Below are 20,729 nucleotides of genomic sequence, written 5' to 3'. Positions count from 1 at the left end.
AGAATTTTAGAAAAGGGGCCATTTCCCCAAGTACATGAAGGGTGCAAAATGGACATATGTACCAATGCAACCAAAAATTTTAACTCATTCATGGGTGAACACGTAGATAGAGTTCCTTCCTTCTTACAGGATAAAGGAGGATCAAATGACATATATTGTTTGAAACAGTTGTCAATTAGTGATCTTCTTCCATAGGGAAGTGGGAAGTGAAGAAGGGATTGGAGGGGATAAACCTAAACGAGGAGGATGAAATCCGTAGCTTTGATGTCATTAATTTGTATACTAGCGTCCCTCGAGATAAAGCCACGGATTGTCTTCAGAGGTGGGTTATGGATAAGGGAACTGATGTTGTAACAGCCTGGGAGTTCGTTCGGTGGTTCCATTTAGTATCAGGATATAATTATTTCTGTTTCAATGGGAAAATTTACAGACAGAACAAAGGACTTGCTATGGGCAACCCTGTTTCGGGAATAGTTTTCAGCATATTCCTCCATTACATTGAGAAGGATTCACTGAGTGAGGTTAACAATGATATTAAATATTTTTGTAGATATGTTGATGACATCTTGGTTATCGGGAAAAAAGAAATATTAGATCGTATTTTCGAAATCATGGGAGAACAAGACGATAGAATAAAATTCACTTGTGAGATAGAAAACGAAGGAGTAATTAACTATTTGGACATGAGGATTGAACGGGTTAATGGCAGGTTTCGGACTGGGATTTACCACAAGAAGTTGGCAGGGGACAGATACATCCACCAAGATTCTGAACACGCAAACAGAATTAAGAATAATCTATACATGAACTTCTACATTTGGGCCGGGAGGCTCTGTAATTGTAGGGAGGAAAGAGAGAAAGAAGAAAATTGGATAATGAAGGTGGGGTTCAGAAATGGTTATAAAGTAGAGGAAATGAGGAGAATAAAGAGGGGGTTACTTAAAGTCTTGAATAAGGAAGGTGGAAAGATTGGGATAAGTAAGAATAATGCGGTAGGGGAAATACGTCGGCATCCCATATGTAAAAGGGAGTATCCAAAAAATTTGATAAGATTCTAAAAGACTTCAGGTTAAAAGGGGGAATGAGAGCTCCCCGAAATAGAGAGGAATATTTTACTGAATACAAAAAGGATGGAAAGGGCCGAGAAGAGGTCAGAGATGAGAAGGGCGTGTATAAGATAAATTGCTATTGTAATAAAGCATATATTGGACAAACAGGAAGAAGCATGGGAATTCGCTGGGACGAGCATGACAAGGATATTAGGGAACAATCTCCGAAGACCGGGCTTTCTGAACATGTTTTAGAATTAAATCATAACGTTAGAAAAAGAGAAGTGGTAAAAAGAGTTCACAAACAACCTGATATGAACGTTCACGAGGCTGCAAATATTTGTGTTGATAGGGGGAAAAAACTAAATAGGGATGATGGTAACTTGAATGAGGCCTGGATCAACATGTTTAAACGGTGGGGAAAAAATAGTGAAGAGTCTGTTAAATTCCATGTCACGCCGGAGGGGACCCGCGCTGCTTCGGATCGGAATCTGTGGAGTTCTCATTGGAGGGGATGTAGCATTCGTACGCTACAGTAGTCATTCATTCTGTATGGTAATATGGGTACACAGTTCTTTTAGAATTATCTTTTAGTCGATATGGCATTTTTAAATTCCATATCCCAATACCCTCTCTTACCTAATCCTGGATTTTATTTTTACATATATGACGAAGTATCTTATATACTGAAAAGAAATACCTGAAGAAGCGAAGCGTAGCTTCGCGAAACGTTGTCTGCAAGGAGTTTTACGACTATTATACTCACTTATGTAAGTTTTTTTATACTTTTTATACTGTGAATATATTTAGTGAGTAAACACACAAATTTTCAAAATGTATCTTTCTTTCATCATTCCCCCAATCCACTCTGCTCATTGATTGCTTATTGTTGGTTTTATAAGTTGTTTCAGTTGACTGATTACTTTATGTTTTGACTTTCAATTTCACATTTTTTAATTTTTTTTTTTGTAATCCCTAATTACATCATGGTTGTTATTAGCCAAAAATGAAAGAAAATAGTGACGTAAACTAAGAAAAATACAAATACAATGCAACCTGTCCCCAGAAGCACTTGCTTCATTTATTCTTTGTTTTAAACATCTCGGTATGCATGTGTTGGAGAGGGGAGAAATAGCTATTTACTTATCCCTTCCACTGGGGGTAGACAAAAAAAAAAATCAGGAGCTAGCATCCCAGGCCTGTAGCTAGAACTGACCTCCAGGGATGACTCACGTGGACTCACTCCAAGTCCATTTTTCAAAAGTTTAATAGTATTAAATGAAGGTAAATTATGTGAGTCGGGGGTCATGAAATTAATTTAGAAATATCATACGAATACTACAGTTTCTTTTTCCATAACTTCTAAAACATCTCTTGAAGTGCTAATGACTGCTACTGACACCATCTCTTAATACTCACTCCATACTATTTTTGATGATACCTGTGCCCTCCACTCTCCATTAATCCAGGGATAGTTTGATGTATGCCACGGATTTCGAATGGATACCACAGGATAGTTTTGGTCAATATGACTTTATAGCATAAGAATGTAACATAAATCTTAATGCATTGTAAAAAGAAAGGCACAGTATGATAATTGGAATAATAATAAAATGATGATAAATGAATAAAGAGAAACAGTTAAGCAGTTATTTAATGGTGGTCCGTGTCTATGAATATAAATCGCTAGACTTTCAGTGGTGGTCTTGTATGTGTCGTTACAATTATACACCAAATATGTAGGTTCCATTATTAAATTATAGTGAAATTGTTATTCTCAACTTAACTTAAATAACTTAAACTTAAATATTTAAGTTTGAATTCTAAGTCTTACTTGGTGATATAAAGAAATTAGCATATAGTAATTGATGAGATGGATTGATGTTGATAGCATAAATGAAACACTAGGAATGGTTTGATACATGCATTTTTCGTGAATACCATTATAAATGTTTCATGATGAACCTGAACTAATTAACATTAGTTAATTATGTAACCAGTTGTTTGTAACAGCTGACTTCTGTGGCAGAGTGGTTAGCAAAGTGTGGTACAACATCAGGGTCCCAAGTTCAAATCCCTTCCTGGGCATGGGTGTTCTTTGTTAGTGTCCCTTCAATTAATCCTTTCATCATTCATCCTCATCATTGCAATTAGCCAAGAGCAACACTCAATAACAAAAATAAATGAATAAGATCAGGTGACTGCAACAGTTTTTTTGCTTTGAAAGTAATCTATATTTTAACATTTACTTCACAAAACTAGGCATATTAATTATTTCTTTATATTCATCAAAATAATATGGCACAATTTTACATTAAATTGCAGGATATATATTGAAATTTTGAACTGGTAAAGTTATTCTCAGTTCTATTGATAAACTGATAAAGCAGATATTGGTCAATACTAATAGGGCACAGACTGATCTCTCTCATCTATAATAAATAATAATTTTAAGATGTGAAATATAACAGTCTTTATTGAAAAGAGTACATGAGTATTGTTATGTCTATTTGTTTAATTTTAAATAAAATACAATGATGAGGTGTAACAAGTATTGTTTGGTTTTCAGGAATCAGAAGTATTGGAACATATTTCGCCAGTCTTCATGGATCTTATCAAGGCAGATGAGGATTTTATCTCCATAAACCTTTCTCAGGAAGAAAGATCTGTTGGTGAAAGCATTAGGCATGAAAATCAGTTTGTAAATATCTCGGACAATGCATGCGAGAGCTTCTCTCTCTCTGAAAATAGAGGCGATGATAATTATTCTAGTCTGCATCCTAGCTCTAGAGATAATTCTACAGTGGGCAGCAAAGTTATAACTAGTCAGCATAATGGTGCTAATGGAGAAGTTGTCAAATCCACTGGAAAGGTAAGCAGAATCATCCAGTATTTTAACAACACTGCAACTGAAAGCATCCACAGTGGCAAGTCCATCAACCACTCGAACAGGGAAAAGAGAAAGTCTCACGGCAGCGTTTGTTCCAAGGGATCCAGAAGTGCTGTACCTTCCGAGGTGACATCTGTGGGCAAGTACGAAATACATTCAAGCAGGTCGAATTACGTGGAACAATCTGAAGATTGTATATTCCATAATGTAGACAATGATGAAGGTATCGTCTGCAATGAAGAGGTTGCGACCAAAGAAGACAGCATTGAAGAATCAATCTGTAAATTGGATCTATGTGCTGGACTCGACCAGCTGCTTACTCATTCTGTACCAGAGGAATTATTGAACCAATCAGAAGGCAAGGAGAAGTGCAATGATAAGTGTGGTGATCCCAAATGTGCTGGGGATAAGATTAATGAGTATTCTCCAAACACGAACAAGGACAGTTTAAACTTAGGAGTTGAGAACAGAAACCACCAACTGAGCCAATCAACTCTCTACAAGGGTATTCTGTCCACATCAAAGGATCAAATATTCGTGGAAGCCATTGGTGTAGAAAACAATCCTTCATGCCCTCTAAATGGTTCTTTTAATGATGACACGACTGACAGAAAGGACAACATGAAGACTGGAAATTTGAGCCATGAAATATTTGAAGGCGACTGCAATCCTGTGAATGTAGGCAAAGAATTTCACAATGGAGATCTAGAAAAGATGTCCCATAGTGTTGAAGGAGATAGCATTGAAGATATACACCTGCCCAGTGATGATACTTTTACGAAGGTAAGTTTTGCTTATGTTTTTTTAGAGCATCTTATAGTCTACATTAAAGTCTAGAGCAATCCTTATTATTATTATTCTTTGCAGTAGGGCTACTCTTACAAAAAGAGAAAATTCCTCTGGCATTGTGGTTGCATTTTCAACCACAAGCGAGCCGAGTGAGAGTGGGAGATGCAATGAGCTGTTCGCCATGTAATCCTGCTCCTGAATTATCAACATGTGTGACATTCTTCAACACATCGTCATCGCCTTTATTCAGTGCCAAGTGTAAAGATGTTATATTTAATGTTGAAATTTTTGGCAATGACACAAGGAAGGGAATCATCAGCTGAATGCTGTTTTGTTGTATCCACTTTTTGCCAGAGATGAGTTGATAACATTATCGTGTTCTGTACATTTCAACGAGTCAGGTTCGAAGCAACATATCTGGTTGTCAGGTGGCATGAACTATCAATAATAGGAAAATGTTTATGCAAATCTTGCATATTCCAAATCCATGCAAGTCAAACATTAGTCAGCTCTCCTGAGAAGTTGGTTTAGATGGTCATGCAACAAAATAGTATTCAGCTGGCGATATGGCAGCATGACAGCACTTGGGCACAAGGAAGTTGAAGCAAGAGGAGAAACAAAGGACTGTCAGCTTTAGTTCGCAATTTTTCTGAGGTCATGTTGGTTAAACTGTACAATCTTTTGACATTTTTTTTAAAGACTAAATGAAATTGTGATAGATATGAAATAAAAAGAAGATGGGGTAATGAAAGGGTGTGAGATCATGAAAGCAGTTATTGGAAATAAGCATCACAAGGCTGTAGTGTTTCTCTGTCCACTTTCCCTCTTGGAATATTGTATTCATCTTGGAAGCAGTAAAGCTCTAGACACTTGCAAGGGCTTCCAAATCATTCAGGTCTATACAGATTCATAGGGAGAGCAAAATACAAGAATATTGTTTTCTTCTGAAAGAAGACAAATCCTGTTATTTAGTTCCTGTTTTTTCTTTCTTCAAAAGGTAAAGAGGCAATTGTTTACTTCTTACACAGATACATGATAAATCCATGAATTCAAATAATCAAAAGGCAAATAGATTGTTACGTATAAATATTATAGCTGGGTGACACACATCAGCATCTCAAGTTGCATCACTGCTGGTTTCTGGTTTCGAGACTGAGTCTGCTAATATTGCTCTCAAGTGACTCGCCAATTGTTTTTAAGATGTTGGGCCAACACTCAACTTTTGGAGCTCAACCACCAAATGCAAAAGCCCTATACGGGGATATTTAGGGGCACAAAATTGATTGTAAATAAGATAAATATTGGTCATGTTGACTCTACCCTAATATCTCTTTCACTTCACACTTTCAGTGTGAACTCAACCTAAGACATGCAACATATATAATGTGCATTTTCTATATATAAAAAAATCACTTCTATTTGTTCATTTCTAGAGTACCATGTAAGAAACAGGCCAAGGAGATGCTGCTTCTTTTTATTGTCAAGAGGAACACTATTGTTAGGTTGCCTTTTTTCAGTGTTAAGAAGACTATTGTTATGTTCTATAGGGCACAGAGGTACAGGACAGTTTTTTTTTATTTTTCATGCCAATATTCATGTTATACCTGTAGAACAAACCTATGACTTTTTTCTTCTTCTGTGATCATCACAGAAATTTCTTTTTCAGTTCATTGTAACTGAAGTGTCACTGTAAAATGTCCGTTAATTTGACATTACAAATTCAAATATCATAAATATGCATAATTTCAGCATGTTGAAAGCGACTACCACGATGGCAACTGAGGGAAAATATGCCTTCTTTCGTACTTTTATTCATAATTATGTTATTCCAGACTAACTATTAAACTACTAACATGGCCTTTTCATCATAGTATGTTCAAGAAGCTTTTCTCAGCTTTCTTACTACAGTTTGCGAAACTGTTCTAAACGTAGACTATTTTGGCTTACATACAAATGTAAATTACTGATGTGTTTTTATATTCACCTTTAATGCATATTTTTTGGTTTTGAATATTTACAGGTGAAGAGATGGCAGGATTCCCTTCCAGCACTTGAAACTGCAGAGCCTACTTGCTGTGAAAGTCTGGGAAGCAATCCAGATGATCATAAATTGCCTATTTTTGTTCGAACTAGTGTTTTGAAGACTGGGGATGCTGTTGTGGTTAAAAGCTTGTCTAAGCAGAACGGCCAGAATACGTTTGATGTTGCAACTAGTCCTGTGGGTAGATGGCTTGAAAAGAGTTTGAGTGAAGAGACTTCTTTTACCAGGGAAAATTTTAAATGCCAGAATAGCGTTAAGAAGGGTAGAATCAAAATTTACAACAACCATAACTGTTGCATAAAAATGTCTCAGGTTTCAAAGAGTCCATTGTCGCTAAGTGAAGACTCAACAGACTTTTTTGAAATTCAAAGTGAAAGCGTTGACATACTGAAGAAGTCACTTCATAACGATCATTCTTGCATAGTGGAGACCCCCATTAGATGTAATGTTATGTGTGGTTCAGTGTGTCCAAACGGTAAGAGCATAGAGTTGGAAGAACCAGGTAGGGACATCATTGAGGCAGTTTCTAGTGCAACAGAGGAAACAAAAATGTCAAGTAGATCTTACAAGACTAGGAGTATATCGCGACAAACAAGTTCAAGAAGCTCTATGTATCATGGGAAGAGAGAAGAAACGCCTGTAAATTTAGCATCTAGAGAGATTGATAGCCAAAGCCCTACTCTGGAACAGCAGCCAACGTTAACTTCCACACCTGTGTCTTCTCTGACGAATCAGTCATGCAGCCCTATAGTACCACCTTTAAACTTGGATATTTTATCGGACAGCGATCCAACGTATGATACCGGTACTGATACTGTTTCTAAAGCATCTTTTCTAAAGACAGAGTCTCAGTCCTTTTCATCAACACATCCTCGCTCTAGCACTAAAGTGAAAAAATCTATTAACTGCAGTTATTTTTGTGACAGAAGTTGTTGTTCTCATAATTTAAATGTTGCTAGCTCAAGTACCCCATCGGCAATATCATATTCTAAGACAAATATTCTTAATGATCTGGCTCTTGGTTCCAAAGATAGCAGTCCATGTTTTCAACAATCTCTCCATCAGAGCTTATATACTTTCAGACCATACCCTAAGACTAGTTATCAGACTGGTAGACAAATTAAGTCAGCAGATTATCAGCGAGTAGGAAAAGATGATAATTTAAGATGCTTCAAAAATAATTTGAAAGTACCAGCTGCAGTAACAGTACGGAATATTGCATCCTTTGGCAATGAAATTTCCCACACTTCTTCCAGTTCTTACAGGACAATAGTGCCTTTTGTTAAGCCGTCCAGAAAAAGCATAAGAATTAATAAATTTGACTGTACAGAACATTTAGCAAGATTTGAAAGTGAAACGTCAACTCCGTCCAAATCAAAGTGCCTTTCTTCCAGTCCTAGGAAACAAACGACGAATGATTTTTCACGATCTGCCAGCCAATTCCAAGAATCAAATCATGAAGAGCATAGTTTGCAGAAAACCATGTCAGACTCTTGTGAAGTGTCCGTCGAGAGAGACCAGCAACGAAAGTCTTCATCGCAATTAAAAGAGGGCCACTGTGGAACCGTGAGGAGAAAAAAATCGTTGCAATCTCAGGTGAACGTTGATCATTTTGTAGGAGTTACAGAACATGCTTCTACTCAGACAGGCAGTGATCCGTTGCCAAAATCTTCATCTACAGAGACTCTATCTCCTAGGAAAAGACACAAAAAGAGGAAGAAGTCTGACTTGTTACATCAGTCCAGGTAATATATTTGCTAATTCTCTGAATGTTAGTGACAATGGTTGTACATTAGCATGTGCAATGTTAATTGAACTTTATTCATTGTGTAGTGCTTTTTTAAAACTATACTTATTATAACAGAACTGTACAGAGCCCCCTTGCTCACATAGAGGATGCCGGGATATTTGGGAACCATCCCCAAGTGACTCTGCGAAAATTAGACTATTATTAGGAAAATGAAAGATAGAAAATCAACACTAAATTGATGCACTATTTAATGGAGAAATCGGACCGTATAACGAAACACATGCCTGCCGCTATTGGTGCAAGGCTGCCTCCTCTGCTCCCCACATTATAACAACACAATCGAGAATTGACCTTTCTCCCCCGACTCCTTGCCTATTTCATTCTCCATCCTCGCGGAAGGCTGTGCACGTTCTCATCTGCTGACTTAACTTTGCACCACAGTACATTGCGAGATAGCATCTCTTCTCTTGACTTCAGGTGTGCCTGTGGTGGGAATCGAACCTACAATGAACCTGTTGCTTCAAACTTTGGCAAGAGAGGTGACTGGTTCACTTCTGTAGTTAGTTTTCACCGACACAGCCACCTACTGCTGTCTGTTCTTTTGGCAGGAAACTGATACAGTCAAAGTCTTTTGCCTTGAAATTTTTCATGTGGTTGTTCAAAGCGAGAAATCATTATCAAGACAGGTCATGATTCAGCAGTCTGCAACTAAAAACAGATCTACATTGCTTTCAAATAGACACCAAAAAAATATGGTACGTTTTAAACTAAATTAACCATCCTGCAATGTACAGTGGAACCTTGGTCATATGTTTTTCAGCAGATCTTGTGTAATGAAATTTGTAATGTGAGAAAATATGGGAAATTTTATTAACATTTTGCTTGATTGGTGTTAGAATGGAAAAAATCCACTGTAACAAATTCCTTTAAATTTTTAATATTACAAAAAAAGTAAATATTGTGTGTGATTTCATAGTTCAATTATTCTGGTTTTAAAGTGAATAACAAGCAATGTGCAAGATAAAGAACAACACATGTGGATTCCAACCATGAAATAGTAAGGAAATTCTGGTATTGTGCATAACTAACTCACTCTCTAGCCTTCTTAAACCCGAAGGTTCATGGCTGCAGCAACACAGGCCTTCCATCTGTCCCTATCTTGAGCAAGATCAATATACTCTTTTCCATTCCTACCGATTTCCTTTAGGTCCATCTCAACGTTGTCCCTCTATCTTCATCTTGGCCTTCCTACAGGTCTCGTACCATCAGGTTTCCCAACAAGAATCCTGTAAACTCCTCTTTCCTCTCCCATTCGTGCCACATGGCCTGCCCACCTAAGTCTTTTTGATTTAATTATTCTAATAATATCTGGACGTGAATACAAATTATGTAGTTCTAAATTATATAACCTTCTCCACTCACCTGTCTCCTCATCCCTTTTAGGTCCAAAGATTTTCCTAAGGATCATATTTTCAAATACTCTCAATTTATGTTTCTCTTTCAATGTAAGGGACCAAGTTTCACACCCATATAATACTACAGGCAAAATTACTGTTTTGTATATTTTAACTTTTAGTTTCTTAGATATTAAACGAGAAGACAATAGTTTACGAAGAGAAAAGTAACATGCATTTCCTGAATTAAGCCTACTTTTTATTTCCTCTTTAATATAATTTTCACTTGTTAATATTACTCCTAAGTATTTGAATTTGGAAACTAGTTCAAACGAGTTGTTATCAATAATTAGATTTTGATTGTTACCTAACACTTGGTTTCGGCCTGTATGCATATATTTAGTTTTCTCTTTGTTAACTTCCAAACCTATCTCTTTAGCAGTTTTGAAAAATATTTTAGCATTATTCTTAATTGTATTTATATCATCCCCTAATAAGTCTACATCATCTGCATATGCTAACAACAGTCACACCATTTAATTTCAGTCCTTCGTTAGTTTCTTTTACCTTACTAACAGCATATTCTAAGACAAAATTAAAGATCAATGGAGATAATGCATCTCCTTGTTTTAACCCATCATGAATTGTAAATTTGTCAGACACCTGGTATTGTGCATATATAATTTTATTTTGTTGTGAGAGTAGCTTTGTTTACTGAACGGCCCTTGTAGAAATGAAATGAGGATTTATGAAATGTTGTAACACCAGATCACTCATTTTAAATTGCATTCTCATCTGTTTGTTTACTTTTCAGAAGTTACGGAAGGAAGGATACTGTTGCCGAAAATTCTAGTTCTCAAGTCAGTGACAGCAAAGGTGCTTATTCTCATAGATTAGTCAATGGCTCGGATGTTTTTGATCAGGTAATCAAACTGTTCCTTTTAGAATTGTAGTATAGCAGAATTGATTGGTAAACATTGCTATATTTTAGGCAAGGGGCAACTTACTGCATTTACTAATACTTGTGTGCTCTAGTAACTGTAAAGTTTTGATTCTGTGTGTGTGCAATTTGTTAGGTTAAGTTAGAAGCATGGTCTTAAGAAGGCAAGTGATACTTGAATACAGTGCATAGCGTAGGCATAACTTGGAGGTGGCAAGGGGGCACTTGCCCCTGCAAAATTTTCGAATTTATTAAAATTTACAACGTAAGGCTTGACTGGACCTTTGGCAGTTGAAAGGGCGAACTTTTTAAAATTTTCCTCTTCATTCAAAAAACCTCTTTGATATTCCAAAATATGAAAAATTACCTACACTTAGAATTCCTTCTAAAGCATTGACGTGAATTTTTGTGTAGTTTGCTTTCGCTGTTATGTAGATATTCTCAATAGTTTCGCGATTACGTAAGTCTATCATAAAGAGCAATTCTCATGACTTGGCAAATGTAACAGTTATTTAGCTAAATACTCCTGGACGTTATTTTTATGTGATGGAAAACTGTTTGATTGTGCTCCTCCAAAGTTGGTATTCCTGAAGAGGGGGGGGGGGGTAGGGATTAAGTTATACACCTAGTTAGCCCAGTTTCTGGGGGAAAAAAGGACATCAGATTTCCCACAAAGTGATAAAACATTAAAATAATAATAATGAGGTATATCCTCCACCTCAAATCAACAGTTTTCCCATTTAAAAATTCTTGGTCAAGTTATTGTAATAGTAAAATACTTGCTATTATTATTTGTTTAAAAAAAAGCAACTTAAGAAACTCCCTTCACCACGTAATTTTTCCACAACTACAAAACACACAAAAAAAAATTGAAGAAGATGGAACTTAAAAGTTCTGAAACTAACTGAGAAGTCATATCAACCATATGGAGTTCACAGGAGAGAAAACAAATGGGCTTGATACATTACAAATTAAGGTATGGAATCATAAGTCATTAGCACCCATTTTTCACTCAATCCGCTGCAAGACATTTTAGAACTTGCTGATCTCTCTTAGAATTACAACTGATAATTTTGATTTTGATGCAAATATTTACAAGTTATTTCATAACTTAAACCTTTCCAGCATGAACAAGAAAACTATTTCCTTCCTTTTGTTCAAACTGCCATTATTTTTTTCTTTTAAAAGTAAACATATTAAAAGTTGCACAATTTCTGTTTCAGGACAGGATAAGTGTTTTTGAAACACTCGATGCAGCAGACCAGTTTGCAAGACAGCTGAAAGCAAGATCAGAAGTAATTTTGAGATATCTGGCCCTTCAATTGGATAATGCACCATGAAAATCTTGACATTTTCTGGCATTTAGAAAGTATGAAGTGCAAATTTAATAAGGTGCTTGAGATGGTTCTACCTTTTTTTTTTTTTTTTTTGCCATATAATCTAGTGTGTATCATTGTTTTGAAGATATTTTTATAGATTTCTGTTATTTGAAAGTTGTGAAACATTCTGTATCATGCTTTTCCACAACCTTGTTTTACAAGGTTTATTTTGTTGACATTATTATAAGTTTGAAGGTGAAGTCAGTTGAAAATTTGTGATAGAATTTTAAATATTCTCTTTGTAAAGAAATGAAAATTATTTTCTTGTTGAGCAGGAGTGTACAAGTAAGGTTGCTGTAATGCATAATATGTCTTATTGTTGCTTTCATAATTTGTTTTTAAGTTGTTTTTGTTCTGAAATTTTTTGTTTTGTTTGTTGTAGGTAGTATGAAGGAGTACTTTTGTTGAAATTTTGTCATGTGCCACATACATAAAGAAGTTGCATTTACAAAATAGTAAATTTTTCTACTTTTTTAAAGGAGAAAGTTGTTATGAGTGAAATGATGTTTAATTTAAATGTAAGGGATAGGATATTATCCATAATAATAATTATTAAACAGTTTTTTTTATTCCCTGTCACAAATCTTCCAGATTCTTTTTCTTGGGCGAGGGACCACATTGTTCTATTTGGCAGATTAGATCGATCATTTGTAAAATTATACACATTGCATTAGCATGTAGAAATAATTTTCGAACTTTCATTCCACTAATAAACTTCAAATGTTATGTTTTTGTAGGTAAAAAGGAGGGATAGATCATATTTCCCTTTTAGTTTATGGCTGTTACAAGATAAATAATTCTACAATGCAAGCAATACATGCACAAAAGAAAAATAATTTTAAATTTACAGTATTTACAGAATACCTTTTCTTTCCTTATATTATTAGTGTGCGTGTGAGAGGGAGGGGAGGAGGTGGGAGTGTATGTGTTCGGGGCTAACAATATGTTTAGATTAACTCTTCAAGGGCATATGGGAATTAATAATAATGATACAAGTAATGTTTTTCAGTGACTAGTAATAATAATTTATCTTTTCTCCTTTTCAATACAGTTTGTATTGATTTTGTCAGAAAATATTCATGTGTTGTATTATTTTTATTAATTCTTGTATGTCAGATCTTACTAATATTTCTGTCACTTTATTGATTAATAATTAACCTACTTACTTATAGAGGTGTATTGGGCAATTTTCATGTAATGTAGAATAAAAAGGATAATGTTTTTCTTCTGCAGAAGTTTGCTGCACAAGACATCAGTTTGTCTTCATAGTGAATGTGCATTAAATGCAGTTATACCTTTTATTTCTCATACCACACTTGAGAATGATCAAATATTGTCAGATGGTACTCAAGATTTGTTCAAATGAGAAATCTAGTCAATCACTTAGCATGTACTCAGGGTTTACACAGCCAAAGAATTAAAATTCAGCAGCAAGATTATGCCCTAGTGAACCAAATTTCCTTGCAGGAAATGAAAATCCAATGCTCTTTTTTCTTTTGTTTGTTTGTTTTGTTTGGTACACCAACTGCAAATTCAAACTCATTAAATTTTATTTAGAATAAAGGAAAAATTACTGAAGTGTAAAAAAAGGTAAAGTGCTCCCCTGTGCATAGCACCATGCCATGAAGGCGTATAGGGGGTGTGGGGGTAACGCCCCACACTTTCTTGATCCGGTCGTGAGTGGGGGTGATGTGATCAGCATCACGCCCCTGACCGCCTTTACCCCCCAGGGTTTCCCCCAGGTACCCATGTTATTCGACGCTGGGTGGGCGCCGGGGCCGCTTCCATCCTTAGAAAAGTTCCCGGATTTGAACCGGCCGGGGATCGAACCCGGGACCTTGAGCATGGTAGTCAGACGCGTTACCGACTGAGCCACCGCGTTTATAGAAATTTACTTAGAAGCTAGATCTGTTAGCTGTATTGAATAATTGCTAACTTGAGGGTTAAAAGTGGCTGGAGCATGGTACTGATCACATAACCTTTGCAAATGGCTGAGATTGTGAATATGAGGGGCTGTACATCCATATGTTCTGTATGTGCCTTCATGGCAGTGCAATGTGCACTGAGTAACTTTTACCTTACCTTACCTTTACACCCAATGACAAAAGTAGGCAAATTGTACATTACTATTTTCATTCAAACTGTTTTCCATAATGTGATGATCAAGAAGTTAAATAAAAATGTCAGTAAGACAACATCTGCTTTACGTCATAGAATTCTATTCTTTACAACATGTGGAATAAAAGAGAATGAAAATAGATATGGTGCCTACTATTACCTTTGCAATTGGCTAATACTCCCTCTGTCCCATAATTATTTTCCGGTATACCTTTGTTTGTTGTCTCATAATAATTGTCTGATATTCAAACTGTGACATTGGTGTATACAGTAGAAGAACATGAAACAAGGGAATGAGTCATACAACTTTACTACTCAAGGATCAGTACGAATTGTGCTTTCCATCTGCCTCTTCGTCTGTCATTTCTGTACTACCATTTTGGCATACCGGACTATAATTATGGGACAGAGGGAGTAGTATTTATACTAAATAATAGTGGTCTAGTGTATTATTTATTTACATTATTATAGTAGTGATTTATAATTAGGAACAATTTTTTGATCTTGTCTGTTCTGGGGTGCATGATATTAGAAACAAACACAACTATTACAAATTAGTGTTTTAATATGGATTGCACCATGCTATTTGAAAGTACACTCTTGTTCACATAAACTGGCACATTTTATAAAGTTGGACAGTTGAAGTGTGAAAGTGAGCAGGAGTATACATTAGGGCTGGGTGGAGGAAGGGCCACTCCCCCTATTGATCTTGGTCACATTGAAGGTGATGTAATGAGCACCATGCTCTGTCCACTTTTGATTAGAGGCTTGGAGAGCATCAGAGCAGGGACATGGTGGGAATTCAACCTGATATCGCCAACCCTGAGAATCAAACCCAGGTCTCCAGCATGGCAGTCAAGACAATACTTGAGTATTGCAGCACATTAGTTTAGATGATGTTTGTTTGTAAGTCTGCTTTATTCATCGATAGGCTAATTGAGACTGGACCTACAGTTTAAAGTGGAATCCGAACTACTGTGCAATGTTCCTCCATTGGGTATTGAACCTGGGACCCCTTAATTACAAAGCGACGACAAGTTTAAATGATCTCAATTTGTAGCTGTGAATTAGGGTGAATATCCAACAAAAAAGTTCATTTGCAATTATATTATAGTACTATACAAAAGTGTCACAATACCATAACAAAAGCCAACCTCCATGGTTAGTTAGCACAGCATGCTACGTTGCCATGGCCAAAAGTGGCAGAAAAGTGAAGTAAAGAAATTTTTGGCCAATACGGATATAAAATTTACCAATACCGATTCAATGTAAAATTCCAAATGGTTCATTAACCTCTTTAATAAATATGTTACTAGATAAACCAAGCCTTTACAATGAAAATGAAGCTGCATATTTGGATATTTACCAGGGTGGCTACTCGTTGGGAATTCCGGGAATTATGCATGAATTGTTGACTCGGGGAATTTTGCATGAATTTTTCTCCATAGACGTGAAAAATTGAAACTTTTCTTAATCCAAATCCTATTGAATTTATACATATTTATAAATGCCATGAGACAAATTTTTCACAGTTTTTTTATTTTTATCGAGAAAAAAAGCAAAGCTGTGTGAAAAATATAAAACAAAATTATCTCAATCCATTCGCTTTGTTAGTGTCATTTGCACAGCAATCTATCTGACAGATGAACGATTAAGATATCTTGCAACTAATTAGGTAAATTTGAGTTTGAAATTCTTATACAATTAACAATTTTTCGTACATTAGTATATCCGGTAACATTTGTGACTTGTGTTTGTAGATGTATTTCGAGTCTTGAGTATGTGAAATGGCAACTCCACACCTTAAATGAAATATTTTAAATATAGATACAGTTTAATTGAATTGGATTATAATTTTTGGGTAGTATGGAATCACATAGACCCTATATATAGTTAAGATATTTGTGTGTGGGTAGTGGGAGATGGTAATACGTGAGGTTGAAGTAGATAAAACATCTGCTTGTATCCTTGAATTTTTGGAAAGTTTGCCTTGAATTTTATCATTGTCCTAGAGTAGCCACCCTTTTTACTTTTTTTAAAAAAAGTACAGAATGGAAATGATGTGTTTATATCCTTAAGAATTATAACAAAATGGCACAATTTTGCACTAAAGTTTAAGATATTTATAGATATATTGGATTGGTAAAATTATCAGTAATTTTAATGATAAATCAATATGCCTATACCAACCTACACTGATAGAGTACCTATCAGTGTGTCCCATCCCTAAAATAGACAAAATCAATCAAATCATAACTAAAATCATTCCATGGTCCTATGAACGTTATTTTAATCATATTCTGAACGTTAATTCTTCACAAAGATATAACTTCGATAAATGTTTTACAGTATACTTTATTGTAATGTGTTTGTACATATTCCAATTATGTTCATTAATTTAAAAAAATTATTGAACTATGTAGCACAGTTTAATTTTTTTATTTTAATTTATTATTACATTTTAAAGGAAGTTACCGGATATTTTTTTCAAGTGGACTGATGTGTGTATATACGCAATTGAAAAATTCTACTTTGTAACTGATCAGTGGTCATTGATTCATGATGAATTTCTTGGACATTTAACCATACACACACACACATATAAGCATACATAAATGCAATACAATAAGCTGAGGATGAAAACAAAATAATTCTCTGAGACATTGGTATATAACAAAAGCAAGTACAGTGGTTAAAAATCTATAAAGTTCATCATCACAAACAAATATATATTAGTAAAATATAACATTAAGGAGAAAAGTGTTCTTAAATGGGTAAAACAGTTACAAGCACAAGTACAGTTATAATAGAAGAGGAACATGTATATGGCAGGCATGAAAACTGTAGTATTAAGTAAGGTTCATCACATACAAATAAATAATGATTAGAGCTCGGATTTGTATGTAATATACTATTCCTTTCTAGATACATACTTTGAACAGGAAAATGTCAACGGATTATATAACTGACATTATTTTGCATAAGATTTATGTTACAAATTTTTACATATTTGATAGGATATTACACATTCTACATGCTAATTTACTTTACATAAAACAACATATTTCCATAATTTTTTCGTATCTTGATTCTTTCTCCTATGTTTTCAATCTCTGAAACATGATGAAAATTTGTAGCTCATGTGATGCCATATTTTCTAATCGATGAGATGTTTACTGCTTACGGTCACCTAAAATTGACTGCCAAGTCGACAGACAGGCTGAACAAGATAAAAAAAGTAACTGTTATTTATTGAAAGATGCTGGATTCCCCCCTTCTGCCCTGTCCTTCTGGTTATATATTTTGTTTCACTTTTAGGTTTAGACAAAGCATGTAGAAACTTGACATCGGTGCACAAGAAACCTACTGTCCTGTACGTAGCAAGTTACACAATATGTTCCCTTGTACAAAAGTAGCTATGTATTTTCATCAATTGTTCTTTCTGTAGATGCTTCTTTTTACAATTTGTTTCGAAATTTACAAAGATCTCTCTTACATATGTACATATTCTACATTTTACTATGTGAAAAGTAATTAGTAGAGTTGACAAAATTGAGTTTATAAATTTGATACAAATTTTAATTTGAACAATTTATGTCCTTAAAATTAAGTTAAATATGTTCAAATAAAATAAATATCTGGCTGATTACTTTAAATTGCTTGGATACTTGATCGTTATTAATATTACATATTCTTTGATACTACATATTTAGCTACATATCCTTTTGATAATACATATTTAGGTACATTTTTTATCAACTATTGTTACATATTTATGTACATATTTTGTACTTTGATATTACATATAAATCCGAGGTCTAGTAATGATTTGATATAACAGGTGTATTTACAATTTATGTAATAATGAATTACGTATGAAATTTCTTATGAACAAATGCAACAAAATTTGACAATAGCACCAAAAGTAATTACTTTAGGTACTGTTGTGAAAATATTGTTTCATCATAGTAATTTATGTTGGAATGTATGTAAGGTTAGTATGCCATCTGACAATGCTGAATTTGGCATGTAGGTAAAACCAATGTTTTAAATGCTCTCTGCGTTATTTTTTTCATGTTGCAGCCAAAGATCACTAATGAAATTTCAAAGTGCTACCACATAGCTATGATCTTATTTATTTATTTATATTTGTCTGTTGTTACATCACAAAGAGTAAATTTAATTGAAGTATTTTTGTCAGAATTTTATATTATAAACATGCAAACTTTAAATGAAAAATAGTTTACATTAAACATGTCTTATTTTTTTCCCAGTTTTTTTTTTCATATAGAGTCAATATTTGATGGCTTTACTAATAAATTAGTCTAAATATGGGTGCCCACAGGAAGGGTCACTTGTCACCCCTGGCGTAAAGAAAGTTGCCTACTTTTATTTGTAATTATTTTATCTTTTTTATTTTCTTGTGTCTCCTTTCTATCTTTTCTCAGGTTTTAGTATCTTTATTGTTTCCCTTGTAGAACTACTGAAGATGAGTGAAGAGCATAGCTCGCCCTTTGCTACATGTTCATATTGTGAATGAACGGCAGGTTACATTCGCACCTCATCTCTTGCACATATGTATTGTAACCACTTCTTTCAAATTCCAACCGCTAGATAACGTGTGTACATTGTTTTCGTCACTGCTGAGTTTCACTTATACTTGTTTTGAAATATGTTGAGCTTTTGTTTATGCTCTTGAGAATTGCATTGAACAATTTAGATGCAGATCACATTCTGGAAATTCCTCACAAGGATTCCACTTCAGATTTCGAAGTTAGTGACCATTTCAATTCTGAAGAGGAAATGGTGTATTTAGTGTGTAGGCTATTTTTCATTGATTATTTCCTTACTCCATATTGAAAGATGTCTTCAATAACTTTTATTACAATTTCGTATATTTTTCTTTCGAAAGGAAAATATATATTAAATGTAACATATTATACAGGGTGTTTCCACTCCGCGCATGAATAGTGTACACCCCCACTCCTCGATTTGTACGGGGGATAGGGTCTCGGCTCGAGAAAAATCGTCTGCTAGCGTGCTACAGGAAAACTCAGCACTGTAAGTGTGCCATCTCAGGATAAGAAGAAAGTCTACGACAACCTATTGCCTCTGACAGAACAACGTTTTGTACGTTATCAGTGTAGACTTATGTAATGTTTGTAACATGTCGTATACATTAGCAGCACCTGCAAAAAGTTGGAACGCGAATTGACACTACCCCTTAGCCTTTTATCTATTTCGGTGGTAAGTTGTAAAGGTTGCAGCTCTGAAACTATAGTTCGTGCCTTTTTTGCTTCCGAAAGTCAATTCTGCTATGTAATTTATGTTTAAGAAATTTTAATTTTATATTTTATCTAAATTACCTGTTTTTAAATGCTAGAAATATATTCCTTGTGTTTATGTAGCACTTCAATCGTCAAGATACAAACTTACAGAGTACCGTTTTTCCCCCAGCTTCCAGACCCGAAAATTTTTCGTGAGGTCCATTGTGTTAAAATCGCGTGGCACGTGAAGTGGTGGTCATTGTTGTGAAGGATTAGCTTTTTGTTGTTGTTGTTAGAAGTGAAAGTGAGTGTGTGTTAGTATACGATGAATTCGGTGGATTCTTTGTTGCAGCGACCTTTCTCTTTAAGAACACTCGAAGAAAAGTTTGAAATAAAAGCGCTAGGATGGCTGTTGCCAGATTTGGATCTACCACAAAATGCAAAGGGAGGTAAGAACGCTACATATAAAAGGTGATTTAATAGAAAACTGTGCGATAGTGAACCATGGCTTTGTGGGTGTCATTCTGTTTTCCTTGCATACTTTTTGGAAGTAATGATTCGTGGTCTAAAGGAGGGGTAGAAGATCTAGGACATTTAAGTGAATATATGAGATAGCATAGTGAAAGCAAAAAGTACATGAATAATGAGTTAAATTTTGTCTCTCTCGGAACCGTCAACATAGCAACGCAGTTAAGCCACGCTTATCTAGAATCGCATAATGAACAAGTTGAACGTCTTGTCAAAAATCATAGACTGCATCAAGTTCTGTGGAGCTTTTGAGTTGGCCCTGCGTCGCCACGATGAAACAGATTCCTCCGCAAACCCTGGGGTATTTATAGGGCTCGTTAATTTTGTCAGCAGTTTAGACAACGCTGTTAAAGAACATCTTGACAACAGCACTGTATTTAAAGGCACTCGATCTCGCCGTTGAAGTTCCGGGTTGGAGTCTCGGCCCGGATATGGGTATTCTTTGTAATACTTTGTAATAATGAAATTAATGAAGAGGCATTCACAAAGAATACCCATACCCAGGCCGAGACTCCAACCCGGAACTTCGATGCTGAGATCGAAAGTCAACCATTTAACGTTCGTGGTCACAGAGCCGGAACGTA

The 20,729-nt window shown here is 35.1% G+C and overlaps 1 protein-coding gene across 3 annotated transcripts in view; it reads left to right on the top strand.

Annotated features, from left to right (window-relative positions):
- The window catches only part of LOC145998868 (uncharacterized), a 40,071-nt gene extending 21,549 nt beyond the window's left edge, over positions 1 to 18,522 (top strand). For 2 of the 3 annotated variants that reach the window (XM_083135561.1, XM_083135562.1), the window contains exons 3-6: positions 3,619 to 4,722; positions 6,749 to 8,514; positions 10,728 to 10,836; positions 12,077 to 18,522. In XM_083135561.1, coding sequence (XP_082991687.1) covers positions 3,619 to 4,722; positions 6,749 to 8,514; positions 10,728 to 10,836; positions 12,077 to 12,193 — 3,096 coding nt within the window. In that variant the 3' untranslated portion in view covers positions 12,194 to 18,522. The remainder of the gene's footprint in view (positions 1 to 3,618; positions 4,723 to 6,748; positions 8,515 to 10,727; positions 10,837 to 12,076) is intronic. The other variant, XM_083135563.1, reaches the window with a different exon arrangement.
- The last annotated feature ends 2,207 nt before the right edge of the window (positions 18,523 to 20,729 follow it).

The sequence above is a fragment of the Lepisma saccharinum genome, chromosome 14 (assembly GCF_977018435.1).
Source record: "Lepisma saccharinum chromosome 14, izLepSacc3.1, whole genome shotgun sequence".
In the NCBI taxonomy this organism is placed as follows: Eukaryota; Metazoa; Arthropoda; class Insecta; order Zygentoma; family Lepismatidae; genus Lepisma; species Lepisma saccharinum.
Note: the sequence above shows the minus strand (reverse complement) of the source record. Positions and strands in the feature narration are given on the sequence as shown.